Source organism: Pseudorca crassidens, chromosome 2, assembly GCF_039906515.1.
Source record: "Pseudorca crassidens isolate mPseCra1 chromosome 2, mPseCra1.hap1, whole genome shotgun sequence".
NCBI classification, from domain to species: domain Eukaryota; kingdom Metazoa; phylum Chordata; class Mammalia; order Artiodactyla; family Delphinidae; genus Pseudorca; species Pseudorca crassidens.
Window position 1 is genome coordinate 95,608,704 of NC_090297.1, and position 27,142 is coordinate 95,635,845.

Consider the following 27,142-nt stretch of genomic DNA (forward strand, 5'->3'; position numbering starts at 1 on the left):
TGGCTCTTCTTCAAGGTCCAGCTTCCATGCCTTGACCTCCTCCAGGAGCCCCGGAATCTCCCACACCCCTTCAAGTGGCACGTCCAGTCTGAAGGCCTGCCCTGTGAAGAGGCCCCCCGAGCCCCATGCACTGGGCAGGGCTGTTTGCTGTCACAAAGCTGTGGGTAGAAGGAGGGGAGTGGCAGCTGGACGTTGATGGAGAAGGAGACAGGGGGCAAGAGGTCATGTCTCCAGACAAGAGGCCCTATGGGGCAGTGAGAATCACTGGTCTAGGACCCAGGAAGCCTGAGTTAAAACTGGCTCCACCCCTATCCAACCTTGTGACCCTGTACAAGTTTCACCCTCTTTGGACCTCAGAACCTGCTAATATTAGCATGTTTATACCAGCTGGCTTTTGCTCTGACATTCCCAGCTTACCTCCCCCTGGAAAGCCCAGGTGTCATCCAAGCTGAGGCTGAGGTCATTCTGTACTGTATGCTGCAGCTGGACCCCAAGGGGGCAGCCTGATTAGATCACAACTTTGCTGAGGGGTCTGGGGAGGTGTGGGCTCAGGACCTCACTGTGTGTTTGCAGGGAAGTGGGGTGTCTCTCGGGCATATGGGGGAGGCTTTATACTATTGAACAGGGCCGTTTTAGCTCAGTCTGACCCAGACCTGTGGAGGGGACAGCAGCAAGGGCTCCTATCAGCAGCCAGCGGCGTCCAGCCTTGTTGGGTGGCGTGACGTGGGCACTTGGCCTCCGAGAGCCCTTCAGAAGGTTTTGAAAACCTCTAAACATACTTAGGGTACTGCCACCATTATTATCATTTGCTGTCTGGCTTCTGATTGTTAATTCCTCTCTAGACTGTTGTAGGAATGTGGCATCGGCCCAGGGTCAGGCCTGGGGTGGGATTGGGGCGGGGGAAGGGGGTCTGGACTGCTTGAATTCTGCAGCACTGGTGCGGAGGACGGCGCTGGGTGGGGCCCACCTCCTTCGGTGCGGCTGGCGTCGCCACTTTAAGGCGGCGGCGGCGCGAGCAGGTCTATGGTAATGAGCCGCCGCTGCTGCCGCCGCCGCCGCCGCCGCCGCTGCTCTGCAGAGCTCGCCCGCCCGCCTGGGAGGCGAGGGAGCGTGGGGCTGGGCCCGGGGCCGCGGCGACAGCAGCAGCAGCAGCGGCGGGGACGCGGGGCACGAGCGGGCGGCGCTGGGCCGTCGGGGGCGGCCGGGGCCGGGCCGGGGTCCGGGTGCGCAGCTCCGCGGGAGCAGGTGGGCTATCCCGCGGGAGCGAGGAACACTCCGAGGATCTGGGGGCCGGCAGGGCCAAGGGCGCGCGGGGTCCGCGGGCGCAGGTGGCGAGAGCCGGGTGTGCCAGTGGGCGCGGCGCCAGCCCGTGGTGGTCGGTGTGACCGGGGCGCGGGCCCGGCTCAGGGAACGGTGGGAGCCCGGGCTCCGGTGAGGCATCAAGGAGCAGGCCCCCGGGGACTGGCGCCCTGGCCTGGGCATGAGGCGCGGCGGGGCGGGCAGGAGCGGGAGGAGGAGCCGCCGCCGCCGCCGTTGACCCGGCCGGCCGGGAAGAGGGAGAGATGCGGAGCCCGGCGGCCCGCGCCCCACTTCCAACACCACTGCCGCTGCTACTGCTCCTGCTGCCGCCACTATTGGGAGACCAGGTGGGGCCCTGTCGTTCCCTGGGGCCTGGGGGACGCGGTTCCTCGGGGGCCTGCGCTCCCGTGGGCTGGCTCTGTCCAGCCTCATCCTCGAACCTCTGGCTCTACACCAGCCGCTGCAGGGATGCGGGGACGGAACTGACTGGCCATCTGGTGCCCCACCATGATGGTCTGAGGGTCTGGTGTCCAGAATCCGGGGCCCACATCCCCTTGCCGCCAGCGCCCGAAGGCTGCCCCTGGAGCTGTCGTCTTCTGGGCGTTGGAGGCCACCTTTCCCCACAGGGCAAACTTGCCCTGCCCCATGAGCACCTGTGCTTAAAGGCCCCACGGCTGAGATGCCAGTCCTGTAAGCTGGTGCAGACCCCAGGGTTCAGGGCAGGGGAAAGCTCAGCAGAAGCGTCCATGGGTGGACGTCGGAAGAGGAATGTGAATACAGCCCCCCAGTTTCAGCCCCCCAGCTACCAGGCCACAGTGCCCGAGAACCAGCCAGCAGGTACCCCTGTGGCATCTCTGCGGGCCATCGACCCAGATGAGGGTGAGGCAGGTCGGCTTGAGTACACTATGGATGCCCTCTTCGATAGCCGCTCCAACCATTTCTTCTCCCTGGACCCAATCACCGGTGCAGTAACCACAGCCGAGGAGCTGGATCGTGAGACCAAGAGCACCCATGTCTTCAGAGTCACGGCGCAGGATCACGGCATGCCCCGACGCAGTGCCCTGGCCACGCTCACCATCTTGGTGACTGATACCAATGATCACGACCCTGTTTTTGAGCAGCAGGAGTACAAGGAGAGCCTCAGGGAGAACCTGGAGGTGGGCTATGAAGTGCTCACCGTCAGAGCCACAGATGGTGACGCCCCTCCCAATGCCAATATTCTGTACCGCCTGCTGGAGGGGCCTGGGGGCAGCCCCTCTGAGGTCTTTGAGATTGACCCTCGCTCTGGGGTAATACGAACCCGTGGCCCTGTGGATCGGGAAGAGGTGGAATCCTACCAGTTGACAGTGGAAGCAAGTGATCAGGGTCGGGACCCCGGTCCACGGAGTGCCACAGCTGCTGTTTTCCTGTCTGTGGAGGATGATAATGACAATGCCCCCCAGTTCAGCGAGAAGCGCTATGTGGTCCAGGTGCGGGAGGACGTGACCCCAGGAGCTCCGGTACTCCGGGTCACAGCCTCGGATAGAGACAAGGGCAGCAATGCCCTGGTGCATTACAGCATCATGAGTGGCAACGCGCGGGGACAGTTTTACTTAGATGCCCAGACTGGGGCTCTGGACGTGGTGAGCCCTCTTGACTATGAGACGACCAAGGAATACACCCTACGGGTTCGAGCACAGGATGGCGGCCGCCCCCCTCTCTCCAACGTCTCCGGCTTGGTGACAGTGCAGGTCCTGGATATCAATGACAATGCTCCCATCTTCGTCAGCACCCCCTTCCAGGCTACTGTCCTGGAGAGTGTCCCCTTAGGCTACCTGGTTCTCCATGTCCAGGCCATCGATGCTGATGCTGGTGACAATGCCCGCCTGGAATACCGCCTTGCGGGGGTCGGGCATGACTTCCCCTTCACCATCAACAATGGCACAGGCTGGATCTCCGTGGCTGCTGAGCTGGACCGGGAAGAGGTTGACTTCTACAGCTTTGGAGTAGAAGCCCGCGACCATGGCACCCCAGCACTCACTGCCTCGGCCAGTGTCAGCGTGACCATCCTGGATGTCAATGACAATAACCCGACCTTTACCCAACCAGAGTACACGGTGCGGCTCAACGAGGATGCGGCCGTGGGCACCAGCGTGGTGACGGTGTCGGCCGTGGACCGTGATGCCCACAGTGTCATCACCTACCAGATCACCAGCGGCAACACCCGAAACCGCTTCTCCATCACCAGCCAGAGTGGGGGGGGGCTGGTGTCCCTCGCCCTGCCGCTGGACTACAAGCTGGAGCGGCAGTACGTGCTGGCTGTTACTGCCTCCGATGGCACACGACAGGACACAGCACAAGTGGTGGTGAACGTCACCGACGCTAACACCCATCGTCCCGTGTTTCAGAGCTCTCACTACACGGTGAATATTAATGAGGACCGGCCAGCAGGCACCACGGTGGTGCTGATCAGTGCCACAGATGAGGACACAGGTGAGAATGCCCGCATCACCTACTTTATGGAGGACAGCATCCCTCAGTTCCGCATCGATGCAGATACAGGTGCTGTCACCACCCAGGCCGAGCTGGATTATGAGGACCAGGTGTCCTACACCCTGGCTATCACTGCCCGGGACAATGGCATTCCCCAGAAGTCTGACACCACCTACCTGGAGATCCTGGTGAATGATGTGAATGACAATGCCCCTCAGTTTCTGCGGGACTCCTACCAGGGCAGTGTCTATGAGGATGTGCCCCCCTTCACCAGTGTCCTGCAGATCTCGGCCACTGACCGTGATTCTGGCCTTAACGGCAGGGTCTTCTACACCTTCCAAGGAGGTGATGATGGAGATGGTGACTTTATCGTAGAGTCCACGTCAGGCATTGTGCGAACACTGCGGAGGCTGGATCGTGAAAATGTGGCCCAGTACGCCTTGCGGGCATATGCAGTGGACAAGGGGATGCCTCCAGCTCGCACGCCCATGGACGTGACGGTCGCTGTGTTGGATGTGAACGACAATCCACCTGTTTTTGAGCAGGATGAGTTTGATGTGTTTGTTGAAGAGAACAGCCCCATTGGGCTGGCTGTGGCCCGCGTCACAGCCACGGACCCTGACGAAGGCACTAATGCCCAGATCATGTACCAGATCGTGGAGGGCAACATCCCTGAGGTCTTCCAGCTGGACATCTTCTCTGGGGAGCTGACCGCTCTGGTGGACTTGGACTACGAGGACCGGCCTGAATACATCCTGGTCATCCAGGCCACGTCGGCTCCCCTGGTGAGCCGGGCTACAGTGCACGTCCGCCTGCTTGACCGCAATGACAACCCACCGGTGCTGGGCAACTTTGAGATCCTTTTCAACAACTACGTCACCAACCGCTCGAGCAGCTTCCCCGGGGGTGCCATCGGCCGGGTGCCTGCCCACGACCCTGACATCTCCGACAGCCTGACTTACAGCTTCGAGCGGGGAAACGAACTCAGCCTGGTCCTGCTCAACGCGTCCACGGGCGAGCTGAGGCTGAGTCGGGCACTGGACAACAACCGACCTCTGGAGGCCATCATGAGCGTGCTGGTGTCAGGTAAGGAAGGGCCCAGGTGACATGGGGATGGGGGTGGCCCGTGGGGGAGGGCCTGGAGAGCCATTCAAGGCGGAACTGCTGACCCGCCTCTGTCCCCGGTACTGGCCCGGCGGTTGAGGGGTGAGAAGCAGCTTGGGAAGGAGCCCTAGACATCCTGGCAGCTGTGCTGGCCCTGCCCGCTGCCCCGGGCTGCAAGACCTGGCTGCTTCGGTTGGCCGCCCCCTGCCTACCAGCCTGTGACGTGGTGGGGAAGCGTTGTGAGGCTGCCCTGGTGACGGCTGCCAAGAATTGTGAAAAAAGGCGCGTGGAGGACTGGGGTCCGGGAGAGCTGGGGGAGGGATGGAGAGGACCGTGGCCAGGAGAGGCGAGCCGGCGGTTCAGCGCCCCTTCACGCCCGCCCACCGGGGTCTCCCTGTGATCTCATACAGCCTCTGACAGAGCTGAGGCCGGGGGGCACAGGGTTGCCACTTCGGGGTCAGGACCCTGCAGTCGGGCCCCTTCTGGCTCCCGGCTGAGCCGCAGACCGGCTGAGGGGGACTTTGTCTAGGACATTCTTTTCCCTCCAGGCAGAAAGAGCCTGGCCCGGCTCCCCCTTCAGAGCTCCCACAGGAAGTGAGGCCACAGCTCATTGTCTCTGTCCAAACAGACCCCACTGTCAGAGGTTGTGGTTCGGGGTCCGGCTTGGGGGAGGGGCTGCAAGCCCGGGGCAGGCTGCAGCCTTCTGGGTCCCCTTGCTGCCCCACGGGCTGGCTGTTCTCAGATGCCAGGCCTTCCCCGCAGGCCGTGAGAGCCTGGGCTCAGGGGATGGGGTGTGGGGACCGCAATGGGCCAGGGGATTGGTGGCCTCTGAGGGCACAGCCCCCTGATCCAGTGGTGAGAGAACAGAATCCTGGGGCATGGGAGCCTGGCCGGGACCTAGGCCGGGCATTCCAGCTGCTTGGCCAAGCGCTCAGCCTGCAGACTCCCTGGACAGAAGGGCTGGGGGAGGAGAGTTGGGGTGGGGACGACATCCTGTCTCTTCTGTCAGCTGCAGGGAGTGGGCAGCAGCAGCAGCAGCAAGGAGGGGGCCAGCCCCAGGTTGCTGAACCCCTTCCCCAAGCCTGGGAACAACTGGGACCCTCATGAGGGCTCACTGTTAGCTGTGCCCTGGGGATGGGTGGGTCAGGGTACCCTCACTCCAGACACATCAGGGAGGGGAGAAAGAGAAGAGCCTGCCGGGCCTCACTTCCACCCTGGGGAGTCTGGGCCAGGATGGGAGTGAGAGGCGTGCAAGACACAGGGTGTGGCTTCAGCTCCCCACCCCCTCCACTCATGGTCCTTCCGGGGACTCATGACTCCCCTCCCCACTCCTCAGGTGGCCATCAGAGCCAGGGCACATGAGCTTTTAGAGGTCACGGACAAGGCTCTGTGCATCTTGAAGCCTCAGTTCCTCTCCAGGAGGAGTAAGTGGGAGCTGGAGCTCCCCTATCTTGTCCTTCTCTGTGCTGGGAGGCAGGGGGAAGGAGTGGAGAGGAAGGGCCTCTCCCTCCTGTCCATCCCCAGTCCGCCCTAGGTGATGGAGGGATGGGCAGGGGCCCCACCCAGCCTTCGTGCTCCTACCAGAGCAGAGCCCCAGACCTCAGCTCCCCTAGAATAGAGGGGGAGGCCTCGGCTGACCCTCCAGCCCTAGCCCCACCCTCTCCCCTCAGCCCCGACCCTTGGAGGCAGTCACCACGGCAACCCCAAAGTTCAGGGAGGCTGGGGTGAGGGGGATTGACTCCTACTGCCCCTTTGTTTTCCTTCTCTTGTTCTTTGTCTCTTCTTTCTTTCCCGCCTCTGCCCCTGGGGGCCCTTCTGCACGGCCCCCTCCATTGCCCTCTCCCCATCTCCTGTGTGACTTTCTCCTGCTTTCCCACTTTCTCCACTGCTGGCTCTTTTCCTGGGCCTTTGTCTGCCCCTGTTTGGTCTCTGTGTTTATGCCTCTCTGATTTCCCCCTCTCTTGTTCCCTGTGGCTGCAGCTGCCCCAGCTTGGGCCGGATGGCTCCCCTGAAGCCTGAATTCTCCTTGCCTCTGCCTTACCCTGCTAGGACACACAGGAGCTCCTGTCCATGTCCTGGTCATTCCCCAGAGTGGCAGACCCCCTCCAGGCCTACAACTCCCACTGGCACATCTGCCAGGGGAAGAGGGGCTTGGAGTCTGATTCTGCCACAGTCTGGGACTTGGCACTTTTCCAGGTGTGGCAGGTTGGGTTCTAGACACAGGTGGGGTTTCCTGGAGTCAGGGCCCATCCCACCCCTTTTCTTCCCAGGAGGATGGCTCAGGTAATGCAACCCCCCACCCCTGTTTCCACCGTTACCTTTTGCACCTGAGGGGTGACCCAGGTCAAGGCAGGAGAGAGGAACAAAGAAGCAGCAGAGAGCTGTAGGTTGACTGCTGGGATGGGGGAAAATAGCGGAGGGGGCAGGTGGCCACAGATGGTGGACCAGATGGGAAGCAACAGAGACACACTGGGCAAGGGGCGCAGGCGGAGCCTGGGATGACGGACGGGGGACATAGGGAGGAGTGCTTGTTCCCAGGGCTGAGTGGTGGTGAGGTTTCTCTTGACTGCCCCCTCCCCTCCCTGATTAGTTAGAAGTACTCTGTGTGGATTCTTGGGCTGCATTCTGCCCGGAGGGACTATCCCACCAAGGAATAACGGCACCAGGTACACAAGAGCCCTGTGCCAGCTCCATAACTAAGTGCAGGGGGGTCTGAAAGAGGGAGAACAGTAGAGCCTGAGGTCATAAATCTGGGCAGGCTTCCTGGAAAAGGTGAGTTTAGAGCGGGTTAGAAAACCAGGAGGGCCGTGGGCTGGTGTCTGGATAGGCCAGGTAGGAAGGAACAGCTTGTTCAGTAGCAGCAAGTCAAGAGAAAGAGGAGCAAGTGAGTGATGACAAAGAGGCTTGCTGGTGAGAGCAGGCGGGCCTTGCATTCTCAAGCAATGCGGCTGGAGGGCAGGTGTCAGTGGGCCGAGGACACGGCTGAGATGGGTGTCTGGCTTTAGCCTTCCCAGCCGCCAGTGCAGTTAGCCACAAGTCGCTGTGACACAGAAGCAGGATCTGTTCCCAGATCCCTTTCCTACTCCCACCTCCCCCCGAAATACCAACTCCTGTCCCATTCCTGCTAGGGTGTCCTTTTTAATAGCTACCCGGGCCCCTCCTGCTGTGTTTTAAAGGCCCTTTCTTCATTATGGAGACCAAATAAATTCTCATGAACATCTTACTGAACACCTACTATGCGTAGGACATTGTAGTAAATAAAAAAGATGAATATCCTTTATAGCCCTGCCAAGCCATTTCCCTCTCCCCTTGGCCTCCAGCTTTCATTTTGAGCTAAATAAAATCCATTGCCATGTATTTGTGCATTCAGGTGTATATGGTATTTCGGGGCTTAGGGTGTGTAGGTGGAGTCAGAAGCCAGAGTGTTAGTACTTAGCTGTTTATAGGTGAGTGTGTGGCCTGGGGGTGTGGCAGGCACTCGGCTATAATGCGGTTAGCCAAGTGGGCGATGAGTAGCCAGAGGCCCTAGGGCCGGAGGAGAGGTCAGCCCACTGGGGCTCTTGTCTGGGGCTCAGGGTGCAGAGCTGCCCAGGCCCTTCCATCTCTGACCCCCAGAACGCCACAGCATCAGGCCAGTGGGTGGTGCTACCACTGGTAAGGTGGCTCAGCTGGATTTCCTGGGGTGGGGCCCCCCAGGCTACCCTCTGCAGCCCAGAGAGTTGGGCGGGAAGAATGCTTTGTGTGGGGCGTTGCCATGGGGATAGCGGGCCTGAGCCCAAGCAGCCGTGGGGCTCAGTGGGAGGGGGACTGGGTGGCCCACTGACCCAGTTCACCCTCCATTCTCTACTGCAGTGGGGGAGGGGGAACGTGGCCAGGGTCAGAGTTATGGTAGTGTTGAGAAATAGAGGCTGAGGGGGCAGAAGGATTATATCTGTGGGTCTCTCATGGTGCTCTGGGCCCTGTAGGAAGGTAAGAAAAAGGCAAAATAAGATTCTTGTGCGGGAAGGCACCTGGTCTGGTATAAGGGAGCAGGACCTGTGGCTTGGGCAGGGAAAGGTGCACAAATATTAAAAGATGTGTCCGTGCTTCACAACAGAGGGTTTCTGGGAAGTATGCAATAAGAAGTTCTGAAAATCAATCCCCTTAAGTGCCCATGCGGGCTGAGCCGTCATGGATTGACTCTCCCTCAGGTGAGCTACACATAACTCCTAGGGCACCTTTATGCCAATTAGAAAAGAGGACCCTTTGTTGGCAACTGGGCAATGCAAGAGTGTGCAGGCGGGATTTCAGCCCGCACTCATTCCCTCCTCCGGCTGCTCCTGCCCGGGGCCAGGTCTATGGCTTGGCAACCCTGCCCTCCCCAGGTGCTGACCGTCTCACCTCTCCGCAGATGGCGTGCACAGTGTGACCGCTCAGTGCGCACTGCGCGTCACCATCATTACCGACGAGATGCTCACGCACAGCATCACGCTGCGCCTGGAGGACATGTCGCCTGAGCGCTTCCTGTCGCCCCTACTGGGTCTCTTCATCCAGGCCGTGGCCGCCACGCTGGCCACACCCCCAGACCACGTGGTGGTCTTCAACGTGCAGCGGGATACGGACGCCCCAGGCGGCCACATCCTCAATGTGAGCCTGTCGGTGGGCCAGCCGCCAGGGCCCGGGGGCGGGCCTCCCTTCCTGCCTTCTGAGGACCTGCAGGAGCGCCTGTACCTCAACCGCAGTCTGCTCACGGCCATCTCGGCGCAGCGCGTGCTGCCCTTCGACGACAACATCTGCCTGCGCGAGCCCTGCGAGAACTACATGCGCTGCGTGTCGGTGCTGCGCTTCGACTCCTCCGCGCCCTTCATCGCCTCCTCCTCCGTGCTCTTCCGGCCCATTCACCCAGTCGGGGGGCTGCGCTGCCGCTGCCCGCCTGGCTTCACGGGCGACTACTGCGAGACGGAGGTGGACCTCTGCTACTCGCGGCCCTGCGGCTCCCACGGCCGCTGCCGCAGCCGTGAAGGCGGCTACACCTGCCTCTGCCGCGATGGCTACACCGGTGAGCCCTCACCGAGGGAGGGGGGACCCCTGGGGGCGGCTCTGGGGGGCTAGCACCGCGGTGCCAGCACAATCAGGCTAAGGACAGGGGTGGCCTCGTTCTTTTCCAGAGTAAGGTACAGGGTACACTGGCCATTCACAAGTCCCACTTGCTCTTTCACAACCACCTATTGAGGAAGGCAGAGAGGGGACCCCTTCTTCTCGGCCACCTACCCAGCCCCCACCCCCAGGTGGTGTAACTGAGGTCAGCTCTAGAGCCAAGCGGCTTGCATTTGTATCCCAGCTTTGACAATACTAGCTGGGTGACCTTGGGCAAGTTACTTAACCTCTCTGTGCCTTAGTATTTTTTAAGTGGATGATGAATCTATTCACATGATAAGGTGGTTGTGAGGACTGATTTAATACGGGTAAAGACCTGGCCTGTAGGAAGTGTTGGCTGTGATTTAAGGGAACGCTGAGATCAGGTGACTTGCTCCAGGTCTCATCTGGATTAGAGATGCGGCTGGGCCTAGTACCTGATCTCTCCCCACTGGTGAGTGAGTTACCTTTCTGAGCTGCAGCAAGTGCTTTTTTCCCTAGGTATTGAGGGGAAGGCACAGAAGAGCTGGGGAAACTGGAGGGTTTGGGTATGGGGATAGTGGTTTTCAGATTATCGCACCTGTGTGTGACCCTGAACAGAATAGCCCCACCCTTGCCCAGGTGTGTAAAACAGCGTCCTGACCAAGAGGCCTCCCTGTTGGCCTGTTTCCAGGGGTCCTTACACATCCTGTCCCAAGCCTCTCCCTGGGATGCTCACTGCCTCTGCTTTGTGCTCCTGTGCTCCCTGCAGGCTCCTGCTTTTCCTCAGGACATCCCCTTCTCTCCTCCATGGGCCCTTCCTTCCCAGATGCCTTAGGGCTTGCTCCCTCTCCTCCAGAGCTATGCCCACTGGCTCTGCCAGCAGTGGTAGGCAAGCCCCACTGCCACCCCTGCTGCATCTTCCTGCCCAGAACTTGCCAGACTTGACTCCTCTCAGCTGCTACTGTGGGTGGAGGGGCGGGTGGGGAGCAGAGGGGTGGGCTTGGGGGAGGGGAGGGAAGTCTTTGTCCAGGAGGATGGGGTAGGGGGGTGCTTAGAGTAGGCGAACAACAGTTTCCATGGAAACTAGAGCCTGTCACTAGGCACTGGAGCTGAGAACCTATCTCTAGAATCTGGGAATGGGGAGGGAGAGAAAAGGGTGGATTTTTCCATCTGATATTGTTGGAATTTTCATCTCCTCCATTGAATCCTGGTCTGCTCCCAGGGCTCAGTTCCCTACTCTGTCAGCATCTCCCAAGTGCACAGAGGTCCTCAGTCTGGACCCCAGGGCTCAGGGTGGGAGTTCCCTGCCCCGTTTCTGGAAAGTCCCCAGCTTCCTGCCCACACCATCCCATAACTCCGACAAATCCAAGTGGAAGCCTGGTCTTATCCCCAGGGAGGGAAACTGATCTTGGTGCCTGACAGGGACAAAAGCAGCAGTGGGAGGGAGGGAGGAAGCAGGGGTTGGCAGCAGCCCTCATGCTGTCCTGCAGGCCCTTCCCTCCATGCGCATTCACCCCTGAAGGGGCCGGAACACCCCTAAGCTTGCGTGGTAGCCCTGATGCCAAAGGCTGCTAGGACCTGGCCCTTATAATCAGCGACCTTGTGGACCTGTGCTCTCGAGGTCCAAAGAGGGCTATGGAAGGGACTGGGAGCCTCAGGGAACTCGCAGGACAGCCGTATATGGGATTGTGGTGAGAACAGCCCAGTGCGCCACGCACAGCACAGAATGGCTGAGTTTGCACATGAGAGGAAGTGGGGATGCCTGGGAGAGTTTGGGGGTATTATGGGGGTCACAGGAGACCACGGAGGGATCACTCGATGCAAAAGAGTCCCAGTTCTCCAGGCACTTGGTGCTCACCTGCCTTACCTCTTGCCCAGGTGAGCACTGTGAGGTGAGTGCCCGCTCAGGCCGTTGCACCCCGGGTGTCTGCAAGAATGGGGGCACCTGTGTCAACCTGCTGGTGGGCGGCTTCAAGTGCGACTGCCCATCCGGAGACTTTGAGAAGCCCTTCTGCCAGGTGACCACGCGCAGCTTCCCCGCCCGCTCCTTCATCACCTTCCGGGGCCTACGCCAGCGCTTCCACTTCACCCTGGCCCTCTCGTGAGTTCCTGGGTGCTGGGGGTAGGGGCCGGGGGGGGAGTCTGGTGCCTCCTGTTCTGCGGACGAGGTGGGAAGTCAGGCAGCAAAAGTGCCCAGAAGAGGTTGTTGGCAGAGCCAGGTCTGCACTTGGAATTGCCTGTGCAGTTGGCCAGCAGGCCTCTTTCACCCACCAGGGCCGTCTACGCTCCTCCCACCCCACCCTCAAGGGTGGGAGCTAGGATGCCAAGGTTCTGCTTCTGGTCCTGGTTTGGGCTCATCTTCCACACTCTAGCCACATGGCCCATAGCCTCGGCCAAGGAGTCAGCCCTCTGGAGAGTCCTGAGTAGGATCAGGGCTGGTTAGGTGGCTGGGGTGCTGGCATCCAGGTGGGTGCCCCATTGCGTGCCCCCATCGCCCACTCCTACTCAGGTTTGCCACCAAGGAGCGTGATGGGCTGCTGTTGTACAATGGGCGCTTCAACGAGAAGCATGACTTTGTGGCCCTCGAGGTGATCCAGGAGCAGGTCCAGCTCACCTTCTCTGCAGGTGATCCCGCTTGCCCCATGTCCTTGCCCATCTCCTAGAGGCCCCGTGTCTCTCAGCCCTTGACCCCAAGGCACACACTCTCCCAGCCAGATCTGGGCCCAGCCCAACCATGAGCATCCCCTCCCCATTCCCAGCCCTCATCTGGTGTCCCAGCTCACCTGGGTCCTTTCCCCAGGGGAGTCGACCACCACCGTGTCCCCGTTCGTGTCCGGAGGGGTCAGTGACGGCCAGTGGCACACAGTGCAGCTGAAGTACTACAATAAGGTGGGTGTGGGAGGCGGTCAAGGAGCTGGAGGGTTCTGTCGTTGGCTCAGGAGCTCACCTAGACCTGGGTGGCGCTGCCTCCCCAGGGGCTGGTCATGGCACTTCTGGCTGAGATGGGGGAAGGGAGGGGTGGAACTTACCATCTTGCTGGGCATTCCCATTCCGCTGGGTGGTGTAGATCCTTCCTGTTCTAGTAGGCAGAAACTTGAGTAGACGCTGAGGAAGGTAAAGTGCGTAAGTCCTGTGAGCACACATCAGTGTGCATGTGTGTTTGTATATGTGGGGGAGGGTGTACACACAGGGGGTGAGTTAGTGCCTGGCCCGTGACCTGATTGGCTCTTGCCCACTCTTTCCCATCTCCGCCCTTCCCTGTCCACAGCCGCTGTTGGGTCAGACAGGGCTCCCGCAGGGCCCATCGGAGCAGAAGGTGGCTGTGGTGACCGTGGATGGCTGTGACACAGGGGTGGCCCTGCGCTTCGGAGCTGTGCTGGGCAACTACTCCTGCGCTGCCCAGGGCACCCAGGGTGGCAGCAAGAAGTAAGCAGGGGAGAGGGCTGGGGCTGCGGTGAGGTGTGGGCCAGTCAGGGAGGGAGGGTTGTAGGGGGGCCTTTGGGGGCCCTGAAATGGGGACCAGTTCAGACGGGGGTCATCCCTCGCCTTGCTTCCCTCTGCCCCTGCTTAGCGCTCTGTGGGGGCTGGGGTGGGAGGCGGGAGCGGGCAAGACTGGGGGACTAGAGCCGGGCCTCGTGCAGCGGTCTGGGGAGGGGCGGGTATCAGATGAGAGCAGCTCCGGGTTGAGGCTCCCCTTCCCCTGGCTGCTCTGCAGGGCCCCTTGGGCTCCTGGCCTGGCGGCAGGGCTCAGGGAGAAGGAAGAGCCGGAAGCACCCCACTCTCCCTCATGTCGCAGCCATTTTCGCCCCCCCAGGTCTCTGGACCTGACAGGGCCCCTGCTGCTGGGCGGGGTGCCTGACCTGCCTGAGAGCTTCCCTGTCCGAACCCGGCACTTCGTGGGCTGCATGAGGAACCTGCAGGTGGACAGCCGCCATGTCGACATGGCCGACTTCATTGCCAACAACGGCACCGTGCCCGGTATGGGGGGTGGGGTAGGGGCGAGGCCAGGGGCCCTACGCAGAGGAGGGGTGTGCCTGCTGCGAGGACCCCTGCACGTGGCGGGTCTCAGAGCCCCCTCCAGCCACTGCCACAGGTTTTCTGTTGGGAGCCTCCACCTGAGCGCCCTTCTCTCCACTCTAGGCTGCTCTGCCAAGAAGAACGTGTGTGACAGCAACACTTGCCACAATGGGGGCACCTGTGTGAACCAGTGGGATGCCTTCAGCTGCGAGTGCCCTCTGGGCTTCGGGGGCAAGAGCTGTGCCCAGGGTAGGGGGCAGCCCTCAGAGGTCGGGGCCTGGGAGCTGTCAGCACTGCTGGGAACACTGGCAGGGTCCGGGCAGGCACTGGGCAGGGCCCAGCTGAGCTGGGCTGTGGGTAGAAAAGCGTGTCTGGGCAGAGCCTTGAGAGGGTAGCACGGGAGACAAAGGGCCCAGTCAGAGGCAGGCCTGGGCACAGTGTGGTGCGGGCCCAGGGCAGGTGAATGCTCTGGGGGGCGGGGCTGCCGTGGAGAGTGGGCACTAGGAGGGACAGTGCCCTGCCTCCCAGGGAGCCGCCCCTGCTAAGCATCATACCCCCTGGGGCACTTGGGTGCTCCGCCTCTCAGAGTCTGCCTTTATCTGTCTCCCCAGAAATGGCCAACCCGCAGCGCTTCCTGGGCAGCAGCCTGGTGGCCTGGCATGGCCTCTCGCTGCCCATCTCTCAGCCCTGGCACCTCAGCCTCATGTTCCGCACACGCCAGGCCGACGGCGTCCTGCTGCAGGCTGTCACCAGGGGCCGCAGCACCATCACCCTGCAGGTGATGCAGAGAGGGGTGGGGCAGGCGGGCCCTGGCCATGGTTGGTCAAAGATGGCTGGGCGGGGCCTTTCCCTGGAAAGAAAGGCAGCTAGGTTCGTTTGGTGGATCACTGCTGCCATCTCTTGGGCCCAAGGGAAATAATACCTTTTCCTCTCTGGCCTCAGCTGGGCAGCAGGATGGGTTTGGTGGTCCAGGAAGGAGGACAGTGGGCTGGAAGAAGAGCCCATTAAGGCAGTCTGCTGACCCTCTTTTCTTCTGGTGCCAGCTTCAGGAGGGCCACGTGGTGCTGAGCGTGGAGGGCACCGGACTCCAGGCCTCGTCTCTCCGGCTGGAGCCAGGCCGGGCCAATGATGGCGACTGGCACCATGCACAGCTGGCACTGGGAGCCAGTGGGGGCCCCGGCCACGCCATCCTGTCCTTCGACTATGGGCAGCAGCGGGCAGAGGGCAACCTGGGCCCCCGGCTGCATGGGCTACACCTGAGCAACATTACCGTTGGGGGAGTGCCTGGGCCGGCCAGTGGTGTGGCCCGTGGCTTCCGGGGCTGTTTGCAGGTAAGCCTCCTGCCCTGCCTTCTCATCTCCAATAGCTGGAGGCTGGAGGCCCGCTCCACAAAGGGCCAACACTACCTTGTCCATCCCAGGGTGTTCGGGTAAGCGAGACGTCCGAGGGTATTAGCAGTCTGGATCCCAGCCGTGGGGAAAGCATCAATGTGGAGCCAGGCTGTAGCCTGCCAGACCCCTGTGACTCGAACCCATGTCCTGCCAACAGCTATTGCAGTGATGACTGGGACAGCTATTCCTGCAGCTGCGATCCAGGTATGCCAGGGATCCAGGGAAATGGGGCAGGTTAGCAAGTGCGGGGCGGCGACGGTTCACTCTGGCTCTGCCGTGTGACCTGGGGCTAGTCACATCACCTCTCTGAGCCTCTCCTGCACTACAAAGCCAGAGCCAGCTGGTATAGCTGCTCAGGATAGAAGGGGATGGATGAAGGCAGGTTTGAAGAAAGTGCTAGGGGAAGGTGGGGATTGAGCCTCTCCTGTCCTTCTGGTCCCAGGTTACTATGGTGACAACTGTACTAACGTGTGTGACCTGAACCCATGTGAGCATCAGTCCGTGTGTACCCGAAAGCCCAGTGACCCCCATGGCTATATCTGCGAGTGTCCCCCAAATTACCTTGGGCCATACTGTGAGACCAGGTAAGTGGACCATTGCAGGCAGCAGCAGGTCCCAGTGGCACTGCCTGTGTCTGCTGTGTCCCTCAGAGCACTGAGAACCTGGCTGAGCCACAGCCAGGCTCGGAAGGGCCACACATGGCTACACCAGACGGGTGGCAGAGGGAGCCCATGTCTGCCTGGTCCTCCTCTGCAGGATTGACCAGCCTTGCCCCCGAGGCTGGTGGGGACACCCCACATGCGGCCCATGCAACTGTGACGTCAGCAAAGGCTTCGATCCGGATTGCAACAAGACAAGCGGCGAGTGCCACTGCAAGGTGACAGCCCCGGCCTAGGCCTCCATAGCGGCTGCCTTGGCCTCTGTTCTGTACCTCCTGGGCCCTTGGGGGGGACAATGAAGGAAGACTCTGCAGAGAGCTGAGGGCTTATGTGCCTTTGCTCCACTAGGGCGGGCAAGGGGCTGTTTGTCCTCGTGTGTCTGGGGTGTGGGGCGTCCAGGACCTATACTTAACCAGTGAGCTCTGGGTCAGCTATACTGGTTGTTTGCAGCCTGTTCTGATTGGTGTCTCATTGATGGATTAAACTCCAAAACATTACCAGTTGTTACATATTTTGAATGTACCGTTCTTGGTGGGGACCTGAGGTCAGGGAGCCTCTCTCCAGAGGGGCCACAGTGAAGGATCCATGAGCATCCAGGGAAAAGAGCCTGAGCCAGTGACCCCATCCTCCCTCTCCCCTCCCAGGAGAACCACTACCGGCCCCCTGGCAGCCCCGCCTGCCTGCTGTGTGACTGCTACCCCACGGGCTCTCTGTCCCGAGTCTGTGACCCTGAGGATGGCCAGTGTCCATGCAAGCCAGGTGTCATTGGGCGCCAGTGTGATCGCTGTGACAACCCTTTTGCTGAGGTCACCACCAACGGCTGTGAAGGTAGGGCTCTTGCGGTAGATGGGTGGCCTTCCCTGCTGTGTGCCAGGCCCTGGTGTCCCAGGGAGGCCAGGAGCAGGGGCTGGTTGCAGGCCTGAGGCTGCACAGGGAGGGCTGGGGAGCCTGGCCAGAGCTGTAGGGGGACAGTTGCTCCTGAGTGACGGTGTGTGCTTCCCTGCAGTGAATTATGACAGCTGCCCACGGGCCATCGAGGCTGGGATCTGGTGGCCCCGTACCCGCTTCGGGCTGCCTGCTGCTGCCCCCTGCCCCAAAGGCTCCTTTGGTAGGTGCTGGAGGCCCAGAATGTGAGACTGAGGACTTGGCCTTTCATCAGTGGGGTGAGGGTGGGGAGCCCCTGGCTACTGATCATAGGACCCCACTTTCCAGCCTCCAGGTCCTGGGACTCCATATCCCATGCTTCCTTGGCTCACTGTTCCCCTGCTCCCAAGGTTGCCTAAATGAAAGGTGCCTATATCTTGGACTCTTAACAAAAGTGCTAAAAAACCTGCAGTGTGCATGGCACAGGGCTGGGTGCTAGAGATTCAAAGATGAGTCACACAGGGTTCCCGTCCTCAGCTCACCACCTAGTGCTGGAGTTATGCCACTAGAAAGATGGTCTGGGGAGTAGGGGAGGTGAGGTGCTGTCCCAGGCGACCCAGCCGCAGGATGGGGGCTGGCGCTGGTCCTTGGATTGACGATGACCAGAGTTCAGAAGTAGAGAGTAGGTGGCAGGGAGCTCAAGGTGGTGGCTGGAGAGGGACAGCCACGTCTGGGGGCTCAAAGGGACCACATGTGCCGCAGGACCACGTGTACTGCAGGACCACGTGTGCCCCTGTAGCCCTTTTTTGGGCTGATCCTACAGAGGTGTTGGCTCTGGTGTTCTCCACACGCGTCTCCCTGTTTTCACCTGCAGTACAGGATGGCAGGGCCCTTGTTTGGTTGTCTCCTGCCTCTGGTCCATGAGGGGCTGCCCCCCAGCAGAACTCAGCCAGGTCTCGGCAGCCTCCTGTGTCTCCCCCTGAGGCCTGCCCTCCTGGCTGCCTTCCCCCAGGGACTGCTGTGCGCCACTGTGACGAGCACAGAGGGTGGCTCCCCCCAAACCTCTTCAACTGCACATCAGTCACCTTCTCAGAGCTGAAGGGCTTTGTAAGTGGAACTTCTCATCTCCATCTCCTTACCCCTGCCCCCTGCCCTGGCCCAGTATGACCTGCCTGCCTCCCCACCTTTGAGAAAGGGGACTCTGGAATTCCAGCTCCTGTCTCCCAGGGCCCCCACCTGGAGGCCATTTCTCCCCTTTCCTGAGTCCTTTTACTCTAGAGTTCCAGTTCTACTCTCTGGGTACCTCACTCCTGTGCTGACCCCCCAACCTATCTTGGTCCCAGGCTGAGCGGCTGCAGCGAAACGAGTCAGGCCTGGACTCGGGGCGCTCCCAGCGGCTGGCCCTGCTTCTGCGTAACGCTACCCAACACACGGCTGGCTACTTCGGCAGTGACGTCAAGGTGGCCTACCAGCTGGCTGCTCGGCTACTGGCCCACGAGAGCACCCAGCGAGGCTTCGGGTTGTCCGCCACACAGGATGTGCACTTCACCGAGGTGGGGCTTGGAGGGGGCAGGAATGGCTGGGTGGGTGGAGGTCACGGTGAGTGAGCCTGCTCCTGGCCACCTGGGGGCAAAATGGGGGGCACTCCCCACCCCTGCCTTTGGGGAGCTCTCAGCCGGCATGAGGCCCCCATGAGACCCTCTGAGCCATGGCCCAGCATATGGGTAACTTAGAGCACCTCTTCCCAACCCTTCTCATAGCAAGGCGCCCATAGAAAATAACGTTTGTACTGGGGCCTGGTCTGATCAGCCTTCTCGGAGGAGAGGCCCTGCCCATCGTGCCAGGACAGGGAGGAACCAGCATCTAATAACATCTGTGTGGAAAACTCTTAGAGACTAAGGAGGAAGGGTTAGAGGGAGGGGCATGGTGGGGGGGCGAGCCAAGGCTGGTCTAGGTACAGGCTGGGGCCTGGTGCTGGGGACGAGGACTGAGGCTTCAGGCACAGCCCACCGAGACCGTGCCCTCCCCCAGAATCTGCTGCAGGTGGGCAGCGCCCTCCTGGATGCAGCCAACAAGCGGCACTGGGAGCTGATCCAGCAGACAGAGGGTGGCACCGCCTGGCTGCTCCAGCACTATGAGGCCTATGCCAGTGCCCTGGCCCAGAACATGCGGCACACCTACCTAAGCCCCTTCACCATCGTCACGCCCAACATTGGTGAGGCTGCTGCCAGGGTGGGAGGGTCCAGGGAGAGTCTCTGGTAAGGGCGGCCGTGCCAGGGGCCTGCCCACCTCACCGGGGGTCTGACCTGTGACCTCTCCCTAGTCATCTCTGTAGTTCGCCTGGACAAGGGGAACTTCGCTGGGGCCAAGCTGCCCCGCTACGAGGCGCTGAGAGGGGAGCGGCCCCCGGACCTTGAGACAACGGTCATTCTGCCTGAGTCCGTCTTCAGAGGTCAGTGGGGGCCAAGGGGTGGGTCAGGGGCCAGGCCAGGGCATCTGCGCAGGACCCAGCTGAGTGGACAGTGTCCCCATCCCAGAAACGCCCCCCATGGTCAGGCCTGCGGGCCTTGGAGAGGCCCAGGAGCCAGAGGAGCTGGCACGGCGTCAGCGGCGGCACCCGGAGCTGAGTCAGGGTGAGGCGGTGGCCAGTGTCATCATCTACCGCACCCTGGCTGGGCTACTGCCCCATAACTACGACCCAGACAAGCGCAGCCTGAGGTGAGCGGCTGGGGAGACGAGTCGGGGGGAGACAGGTCGGGTGGGTGAGGCACAGAGAGGGCCCAGGGGTTGGGGGCATCTCAGAGTGATTGGGGCGTCCTCCAGTCACGCGACTACCGTGGTGACTGTGTGCCCACCTGCCCCGCGCCAGAGTTCCCAAACGCCCTGTCATCAACACGCCCGTGGTGAGCATCAGCGTCCATGACGATGAGGAGCTTCTGCCCCGTGCTTTGGACAAGCCAGTCACGGTGCAGTTCCGGCTGCTGGAGACGGAGGAGCGGACGAAGCCCATCTGTGTATTCTGGAACCATTCGATCCTGTAAGCCTGCACTGCCCTGCCCCCAAGGCTTTGGGCGGAGAGCTCAGGCCCCTGGGCACCCCACCCTTCTTGTCTCCTGACCCTGCCTCCCTCACGCAGGGTCAGTGGCACAGGTGGCTGGTCAGCCCGAGGCTGCGAAGTCGTCTTCCGCAACGAGAGCCACGTCAGCTGCCAGTGCAACCACATGACGAGCTTCGCTGTGCTCATGGACGTGTCCAGGCGGGAGGTTGGACCCACCAGGGGTAGCTGCAGAGCTGGGGGTGGGAGCCAAGGGCACTGGACTAGGTGCTCAGGCCCCGCCCTTCCTAAGCCCTCTGGCTCTCTGCCACCCACCCTGCAGAATGGGGAGATCCTGCCACTGAAGACACTGACCTATGTGGCCCTAGGGGTCACCTTGGCTGCCCTACTGCTCAGTTTCCTCTTCCTCACTATTCTGCGTGCCCTGCGCTCCAACCAGCACGGCATCCAACGGAACCTGACTGCCGCCCTGGGCCTAGCTCAGCTGGTCTTCCTCCTGGGAATCAACCAGGCTGACCTCCCTGTAAGATGTTCCTCCTCACGCAGAAACCTTCCCCAGTGCCCAGCCCTCTCAGGCTCCCATACGCGTCCTCCCCAGCGGCCCCCTCAATCCCTGCTCCTGCAGTAGTGACTGAGCCAGCCTAGTGCCTGGCCCCCAGTTTCCCCCTCTCTAGCTCCCCCTTACTTCCCCAGCACCCTAGAGGTACCTTCCTCTGGCCCAGACTCCCCCTGAAGCACCTCCCAACACCCAGGCTCTCTTCCCCTGTCTGGCAAGAGCAGGACCCACACTCTGGGTGTGCCTTGGTCACTGACTGGGCGCGGCCTGGGCCCTCAGTTTGCCTGCACAGTCATCGCCATCCTGCTGCACTTCCTGTACCTCTGCACCTTTTCCTGGGCTCTGCTGGAGGCCTTGCACCTGTACCGGGCGCTCACCGAGGTGCGCGACGTCAATGCCGGCCCCATGCGCTTCTACTACATGCTAGGCTGGGGTGTGCCCGCCTTCATCACAGGTACCCGCACCCCCGATCCCGGGCCTTGAGGTTCTACATCCCTAGGGCCTAAGTCCATCTTCATGCCACCTTCTCCCACTCCCAGCCCAGGCCCAGAGGCCCACATCCCTATGCCCAGGCCAGGTTCTCCACAAGTATCCCTCTGGTTTAACTCAGCTATTGACACCCCGACTCAGGGACAGGGTCCCCCATCCTGGAGAGGACGGCATGGACATATGGTGGGCAGAAGCCTTCATCCCCTGCACCTGGCCCTAGGAGCCCACTTGACCGCCTGACTGATTTCCAAGTCCCTGATCACCCCTTCCCCGCTGCTGTCACCAGGTCTAGCCGTGGGCCTGGACCCGGAAGGCTATGGGAACCCTGACTTCTGCTGGCTCTCCATCTACGATACGCTCATCTGGAGTTTTGCTGGCCCCGTGGCCTTTGCTGTCTCGGTAAGTGCTGGAAAGCGGCTGGGGGCGAGCAGGCTGAGTGTGACCTCAGGATCCCCTTTGGGAATTGCTGAGGCCTCCATAGGGTGGGGTGGAAGCTGTCTGTTCCCTGATGGTCCCCCTCACACGTCCCCCTCCCCTGCTAGATGAGTGTCTTCCTGTACATCCTGGCGGCCCGGGCGTCCTGTGCTGCCCAGCGGCAGGGCTTTGAGAAGAAAGGCCCTGTGTGAGTATGGGGTGTGGGTGCCGTGGCAGTGGACGGGCATCGGCACGGGAGGCCTCACGGCCAGACTCACAGCCCGCCCCCTCCCCAGCTTGGGCCTGCGGCCCTCCTTCGCTGTCCTCCTGCTGCTGAGCGCCACGTGGCTACTGGCACTGCTGTCTGTCAACAGTGACACCCTCCTCTTCCACTACCTCTTTGCTGCTTCCAATTGCATCCAGGTACCTGGTCCGACCCATGCCCTGTGGGAGGCTGGTGGAATTGTAGGTGGGAAGCTTGGGTATGAGGTGCCTTAATAAGCACTTAGACACTTGCTGCTTCTTGCCTGTCAGGGCCCCTTCATCTTCCTCTCCTATGTGGTGCTTAGCAAGGAGGTCCGGAAAGCACTCAAGTTTGCCTGCAGCCGCAAGCCCAGCCCTGACCCTGCTCTGACCACCAAGTCCACTCTGACCTCGGTGAGGGAGCCGGGGTCAGGGAGGTGAAGGGGTCATGGGGAGTTGAGGGGGAAGAGGCAGGAGGGACAAAGGCTGTGCTTTTGTCCCACTTTTTCTCCATCTTTATATCCTTTCCTGGAAGGAGGAAGGGGTGGTGAAATGGTATGTGTGGCCTGGGAAGAAGGGGCCTGGGGTCGGGGAGGGGGATTTTTGACTTGGGAGGGATGGGAGCAGAGCTTAGAATAGATGAGGGAGTAGCCAAGACAGGTAATCAGGTCATAAATGCCCCACACCTGAGAATCCCTTGTGCCTCTTGGTAAATCTTCTGTGCCTCCCAGAATGCTCTCAGGAGATAATTCCTGGTGCCATCTTTTGCCAGCAGACCCTTATACAGCCGAGTCCGGGGCACTTGGGGTGCGTAGAACTGGCACAGCTATGGCAGAGCTACAACACTACTAGGCCCTGAAATGGGGGCAGCAAAGATGTGGGGCCTCTCTCTTCAGTCCTGGGCATGTGGCGGGGAGAACTTAGAGCAAGCTCCCTCGGCCCCTCCGCTTTCCCGGGGCCACCCCTTCCGGCTCACCCATGTACTGACCTCCCTGTTCCCTGCCTAGTCCTACAACTGCCCCAGCCCCTATGCAGATGGAAGGCTTTACCAGCCCTACGGAGACTCAGCAGGCTCTCTGCACAGCGCCAGCCGCTCGGGCAAGAGTCAGCCCAGCTACATCCCCTTCTTGCTGAGGTGAGCTCTGGTGATGGGACAGTTGGGGAGGGGAGAAGGGCACCGGGCATGCTAGACCCAGGCCAGGCTGCTAGGAGTTGCGTAGCACACACCATGGCCGACACGGTGGCAGCTTGAAGTGGAAGCAGTGAGGAACATGGGGAAGGAACTGGAAAACCCAGAACAGAGAAGAGAATGGGACACCGGGTGAGGGGCCAGGCTGATGCCTCCAGCATGTCTTGTCTTCTTAGGGAGGAGTCCACACTGAACCCTGGCCAAGGGCCCCCTGGCCTGGGGAACCCTGGTGGCCTATTCCTGGAAGGTCAAGACCAGCAGCATGGTGAGGACGGAACCTCCTGACGGCCAGTGGTGGTGGAGGCACAGCTGCCTAACTTTTGTTGAGGGTGGGCAGTGGCGGATGGGCTGCCTGTGATCTCTCCCACACTTCCTAGATCCAGACACAGACTCTGACAGTGACCTGTCCCTGGAAGATGACCAGAGTGGCTCCTATGCCTCTACCCACTCATCAGATAGTGAGGAGGAAGAAGAGGAGGAAGAGGCGGAGGCCACCTTCCCTGGAGAGCCGGGCTGGGACAGCCTGCTGGGGCCTGGGGCGGAGAGACTGCCCCTGCACAGTACCCCCAAGGGTGGGTCAGCGCAGGGTTGTGGCCTTTGGGGGCAGTGGGAGGGCAGAGGGGCTGGGATTCCTGGGAAGCAAGACTAGGGTGGTGACTCTCCTAGCCGTCTGTCTTCTCTGGGCCTCATCTACTTCCTTTCTCCACCAGATGGGGGCCTGGGGTCCGGGAAGGCCCCCTGGCCAGGAGACTTTGGGATCGCAGCAAAGGACAGTGGTGGAAATGGGGCTTCTGAGGAGCAGCCGCGGGAGAATGGAGATGCCCTGCCTCGGGAGGGGTCCCTGGGTCCCCTTCCAGGCCCTTCTGCCCAGCCTCACAAAGGTGAGCGGGGTATGCTCAGCTGCATGCTCCCCCATCAGCAACCTCACTCCTCACACTGGCCTGTGGCTGGCAGGGCTCTCGAGGGCAGCCCCATGCTCCTTCCACCTGCTCCTCATGGCACCCGCCCTCTGGCCCACAGGCATCCTCAAGAAGAAGTGTCTGCCCACCATCAGTGAGAAGAGCAGCCTCCTACGGCTACCCCTGGAGCAGGGCACAGGGTCTTCCCGGGGCTCCTCAGCCAGCGAGGGCAGCCGGGGTGGGCCCCCTCCCCGCCCTCCACCCCGGCAGAGCCTCCAGGAGCAGCTGAACGGGGTCATGCCCATCGCCATGAGCATCAAGGCAGGCACGGTGGATGAGGACTCGTCAGGCTCCGAGTGAGTGTGGCTGGGTGGGCGGGACAGGGTGCAGCCCCACAGAGGCCCCGCCTCCAGGCCTCCCAGGCCGCTCAGGTGGGCAGCAGAGTGTGGCCCAGGTCCCTTCAGGCCACATGCCCACAAACATGACGCCCTGTGGGGTCAGCCCAGCCCAGCATCGGGCAAAGTGAGGGAGGGTGGGGAGCTGGGGTTGCTTTTCTGTTTCCTTCTTCTGGTGAAAGCTTCCCACTGTCTCCTCTGCTCTGACTAACCCTCTGTCTGCCTTTTCTGTCACTTTCCTTTCCTGCCTCTCCAGATTTCTCTTCTTTAACTTCCTGCATTAACCCTGGGCCGGTGGTTCCTACACCCTGAGGCTCCCTTACGCTCCCCAGCTGCACTCATGCTCCCACTCCTGTCTTGTGCTTTATCCCGCCCCTGCTCCCCCTGCCTGCCTGCCTGCAGCAGCGACGAAACATCCATCTGAGGAGCCTGGGCCTTGCCGGGAGGGGCACCCACCCCACCCAAGGCCATCTAGTGCCAACTCCCTCCCCCACCATCCCCCTCACTGCACTTTGGACCCCTGGGGCCAACATCTCCAAGACAAAGTTTTTCAGAAAAGAGGAAAAAAGAAATTTAAAAAAGGAACTCCACTCTTCATGACTTCAGGGATTAATTTTTTTTATACGCTGGAAATTGACTCCCCTTTCCCTCCCCAAAGAGGATAGGACCTCCCAGGATGCTTTCCCAGCCTCTCCTCAGTTTCCCATCTGCTGTGCCTCTGGGAGGAAAGGGACTCTTGGGGGACCTGCCCCTCGTTTGCCATCACCAAAAGGAAAGGACAAAGCCACATGCACCCAGGGCATCAAGCCCTGCGGGCCGCACCGGGCAGGCCTCAGTGTGGTGAGGGCGCAGGGCCGAGGGCACTCCTCACCCCGCCTGTGCCGCCCCTTCCAGGAACTGAAAAAGCCCTGTCCGGAGAGGGGGCAGAAGGACTCAGCGCCCCCAGACCCCCAAATGCTGCATGAACACATTCTGAAGGGAACCCATGCCCCTGGGTGGCGGCCGGGCCACCCCAGCCCCTCTCCTTTCCCTGGACTCTGGCCATGCACTGCAGCCCAGGTGTTTGCTCAGTTCGCTGACCCAAAAGTGCTTCATTTCCCTGCCCGCCCCGTGCTGGGGAAGGCCAGTCATGTGTTAAGTTGAGCTTCTTTGCTATTGTGTGGGTGGGACAGGGAGGAAGAGGACAGATGGGGCTGGCACGGCTGCCCCGTGCTGTCTCCAGCCCAGGTCTCCAGTCTGGGTTCCAGGGTCCACTCGCCCTCCTCTGAGACCAGACAAACCCCACTGACCTGCTGTGGCCTCTGAGACATGTTCTATTTTTATCCCCTTCTTGGAATTGGCTCTCTTCTTCGAAGGACCAGGTCCCTGTTCCTCTCTCCCCCTCACCACCCAGCTCCCTGCGAAGAGAGTTAATATATATTTTTTATTTATTTGCTTTTTGTGTTGGGATGGGTCCAGTCCCAGGGGGTCTGATGTGGCCATCAGTCAGGTGGGGTGTGTACCCAGCAGTCCTGGCGAGGGGGCCTCAGGCCCTTCCCCTTGCTCCAGGCTGTCATCTCCCCACCTCTCCCTCCCTCCTCAGTTTTGCCAACTGCTGTTCATCTGAGTCACCATTTATGCTGAGCATGTATTCCAGACTTGTCACCCATTTTCCTCTGGAGCAGGTGGCTAGAAAAAGAGGCTATGCGTAGAAAAAGTGTTCCTATTTCTCATTTGTAAGGCTGGTCTCTGGCTTTTCTGCCATGGATTCTTTCCCTGGCCTCTCCCCTCAGCAATCCTGCAAAGGGTTAAAAACTTAACTGGTTTTTACTACTGATGACTTGACTTAAAAAAATACAAAGATGCTGGATGCTAACTTGATACTAACCATCTGATTGTACAGTTTGATTGTAACTGTAAATATGGTAGCATTTTGTGCTTTGTTTTTTTCAGTTCTCCATGCCACTGAATAAAACTAGTTCTCTGCGGGCTGAGCACTGTCATCCTTTCCTCCTGTGTGGGGCCCTCTCCTTCCAGCGTGGGGAGGCCTGGTCGCTGGAAAACACGAGCAGGCAGGGCCCTGGAAGGGCCAGGTCAGGGGACTCAGATATCCTCTCGACACCCCCAGCAGTGTCCCCCAAATAGCCTCAGTACTGAGTCCCGTCCTGGGAGCAGAATTCAGGAGGCAGGGAGGGCTGAGAGGCTGGTGGGAATTGAAAGGTGCCCAGTGACTAGGTACATCCTAACTTCATTCCTCTGGGCGGTCTCGTTTTTCCCCATCGGAAATGAAGCAACTACTCATACTCTAGCCAGCTGTGTGCTCTGCCACATTACTTCTGTTCCCAAGTTTTGTGTTTTTCGAAGGTCTGTTCAACAAACTAGATAGGGAGTTCACATGGGGGCCATAGAGGGGAGTTGTTAAGAACACAAACCCCGGAACCGGACTGAGTGACTTAATCTCTCTGAGCCTTAGTTTCCCTGCCTGCAAAATGAGGATGATAATGATTTGTGCCTAACTGAGCTTTTATGAGAATTAAATGAGTTGACATATGTTAGCGCTTAGAACAGTTCACAGTGCATAGTAAGAGACCAAGAAACCCTGGCTTCCTTCCCTGGTGCTACTGGGGAGGGGGGTGAAGATAGAGTGCATAAAGAGAAAAGACAGAAAGCTCGACCCAAACGGAAGGAAGTAAGCAGGTAGTGAGCTAGAAGGGCAGCCGTGGCAGGCAGGCCTCCTCCCCCGCAGATGCTGCCTCCTGAACGTTGCTTAAACAGATCTGCAGTGGGATTGGAGGGGCAGTTAACGAAACCCTAGACTGACTTAAAGGGCGAAAGGAACATGCCTTGCCTTGTCCTCTTCGGCCACCAGGTGGCAATAGCACGCGGGTCTGCTGCTTGTTTTGCCTCTGAGGACCCACCGGGGCCTGGCTCACACGCAGGCCACACGAACATGCCATCTGCTGGCCACACCTAAGCGTGTGTCTGGGCTTGCTTCTGTCAGACACCAGTGCAGGACGCGG

General features: G+C 60.5%; 1 protein-coding gene across 3 annotated transcripts; it reads left to right on the forward strand.

The window, feature by feature from the left end:
- Nucleotides 1–1,168: 1,168 nt before the first annotated feature.
- Nucleotides 1,169–26,113, forward strand: CELSR2 (cadherin EGF LAG seven-pass G-type receptor 2). Of its 3 annotated transcripts, none has more exons than XM_067727132.1 (34): nucleotides 1,169–4,857; nucleotides 9,266–9,913; nucleotides 11,851–12,073; nucleotides 12,482–12,597; nucleotides 12,773–12,861; nucleotides 13,241–13,398; nucleotides 13,787–13,950; nucleotides 14,113–14,238; nucleotides 14,601–14,767; nucleotides 15,033–15,320; nucleotides 15,410–15,584; nucleotides 15,823–15,964; nucleotides 16,137–16,257; nucleotides 16,684–16,867; nucleotides 17,046–17,147; nucleotides 17,916–18,010; nucleotides 18,247–18,456; nucleotides 18,935–19,118; nucleotides 19,227–19,355; nucleotides 19,441–19,621; nucleotides 19,773–19,940; nucleotides 20,040–20,166; nucleotides 20,281–20,481; nucleotides 20,794–20,968; nucleotides 21,290–21,402; nucleotides 21,546–21,625; nucleotides 21,714–21,840; nucleotides 21,952–22,074; nucleotides 22,668–22,795; nucleotides 23,026–23,114; nucleotides 23,227–23,421; nucleotides 23,560–23,730; nucleotides 23,870–24,104; nucleotides 24,400–26,113. In XM_067727132.1, exons 1-34 carry the CDS (start codon nucleotides 1,563–1,565, stop codon nucleotides 24,425–24,427), a joined length of 8,757 nt encoding a protein of 2,918 aa, XP_067583233.1. In that variant the 5' UTR covers nucleotides 1,169–1,562; the 3' UTR covers nucleotides 24,428–26,113. The 3 variants fall into 3 exon arrangements, with proteins under 3 accessions (XP_067583233.1, XP_067583234.1, XP_067583235.1); XM_067727133.1 differs by having other exon boundaries at nucleotides 24,546–26,113; XM_067727134.1 differs by having other exon boundaries at nucleotides 24,802–26,113.
- The last annotated feature ends 1,029 nt before the right edge of the window (nucleotides 26,114–27,142 follow it).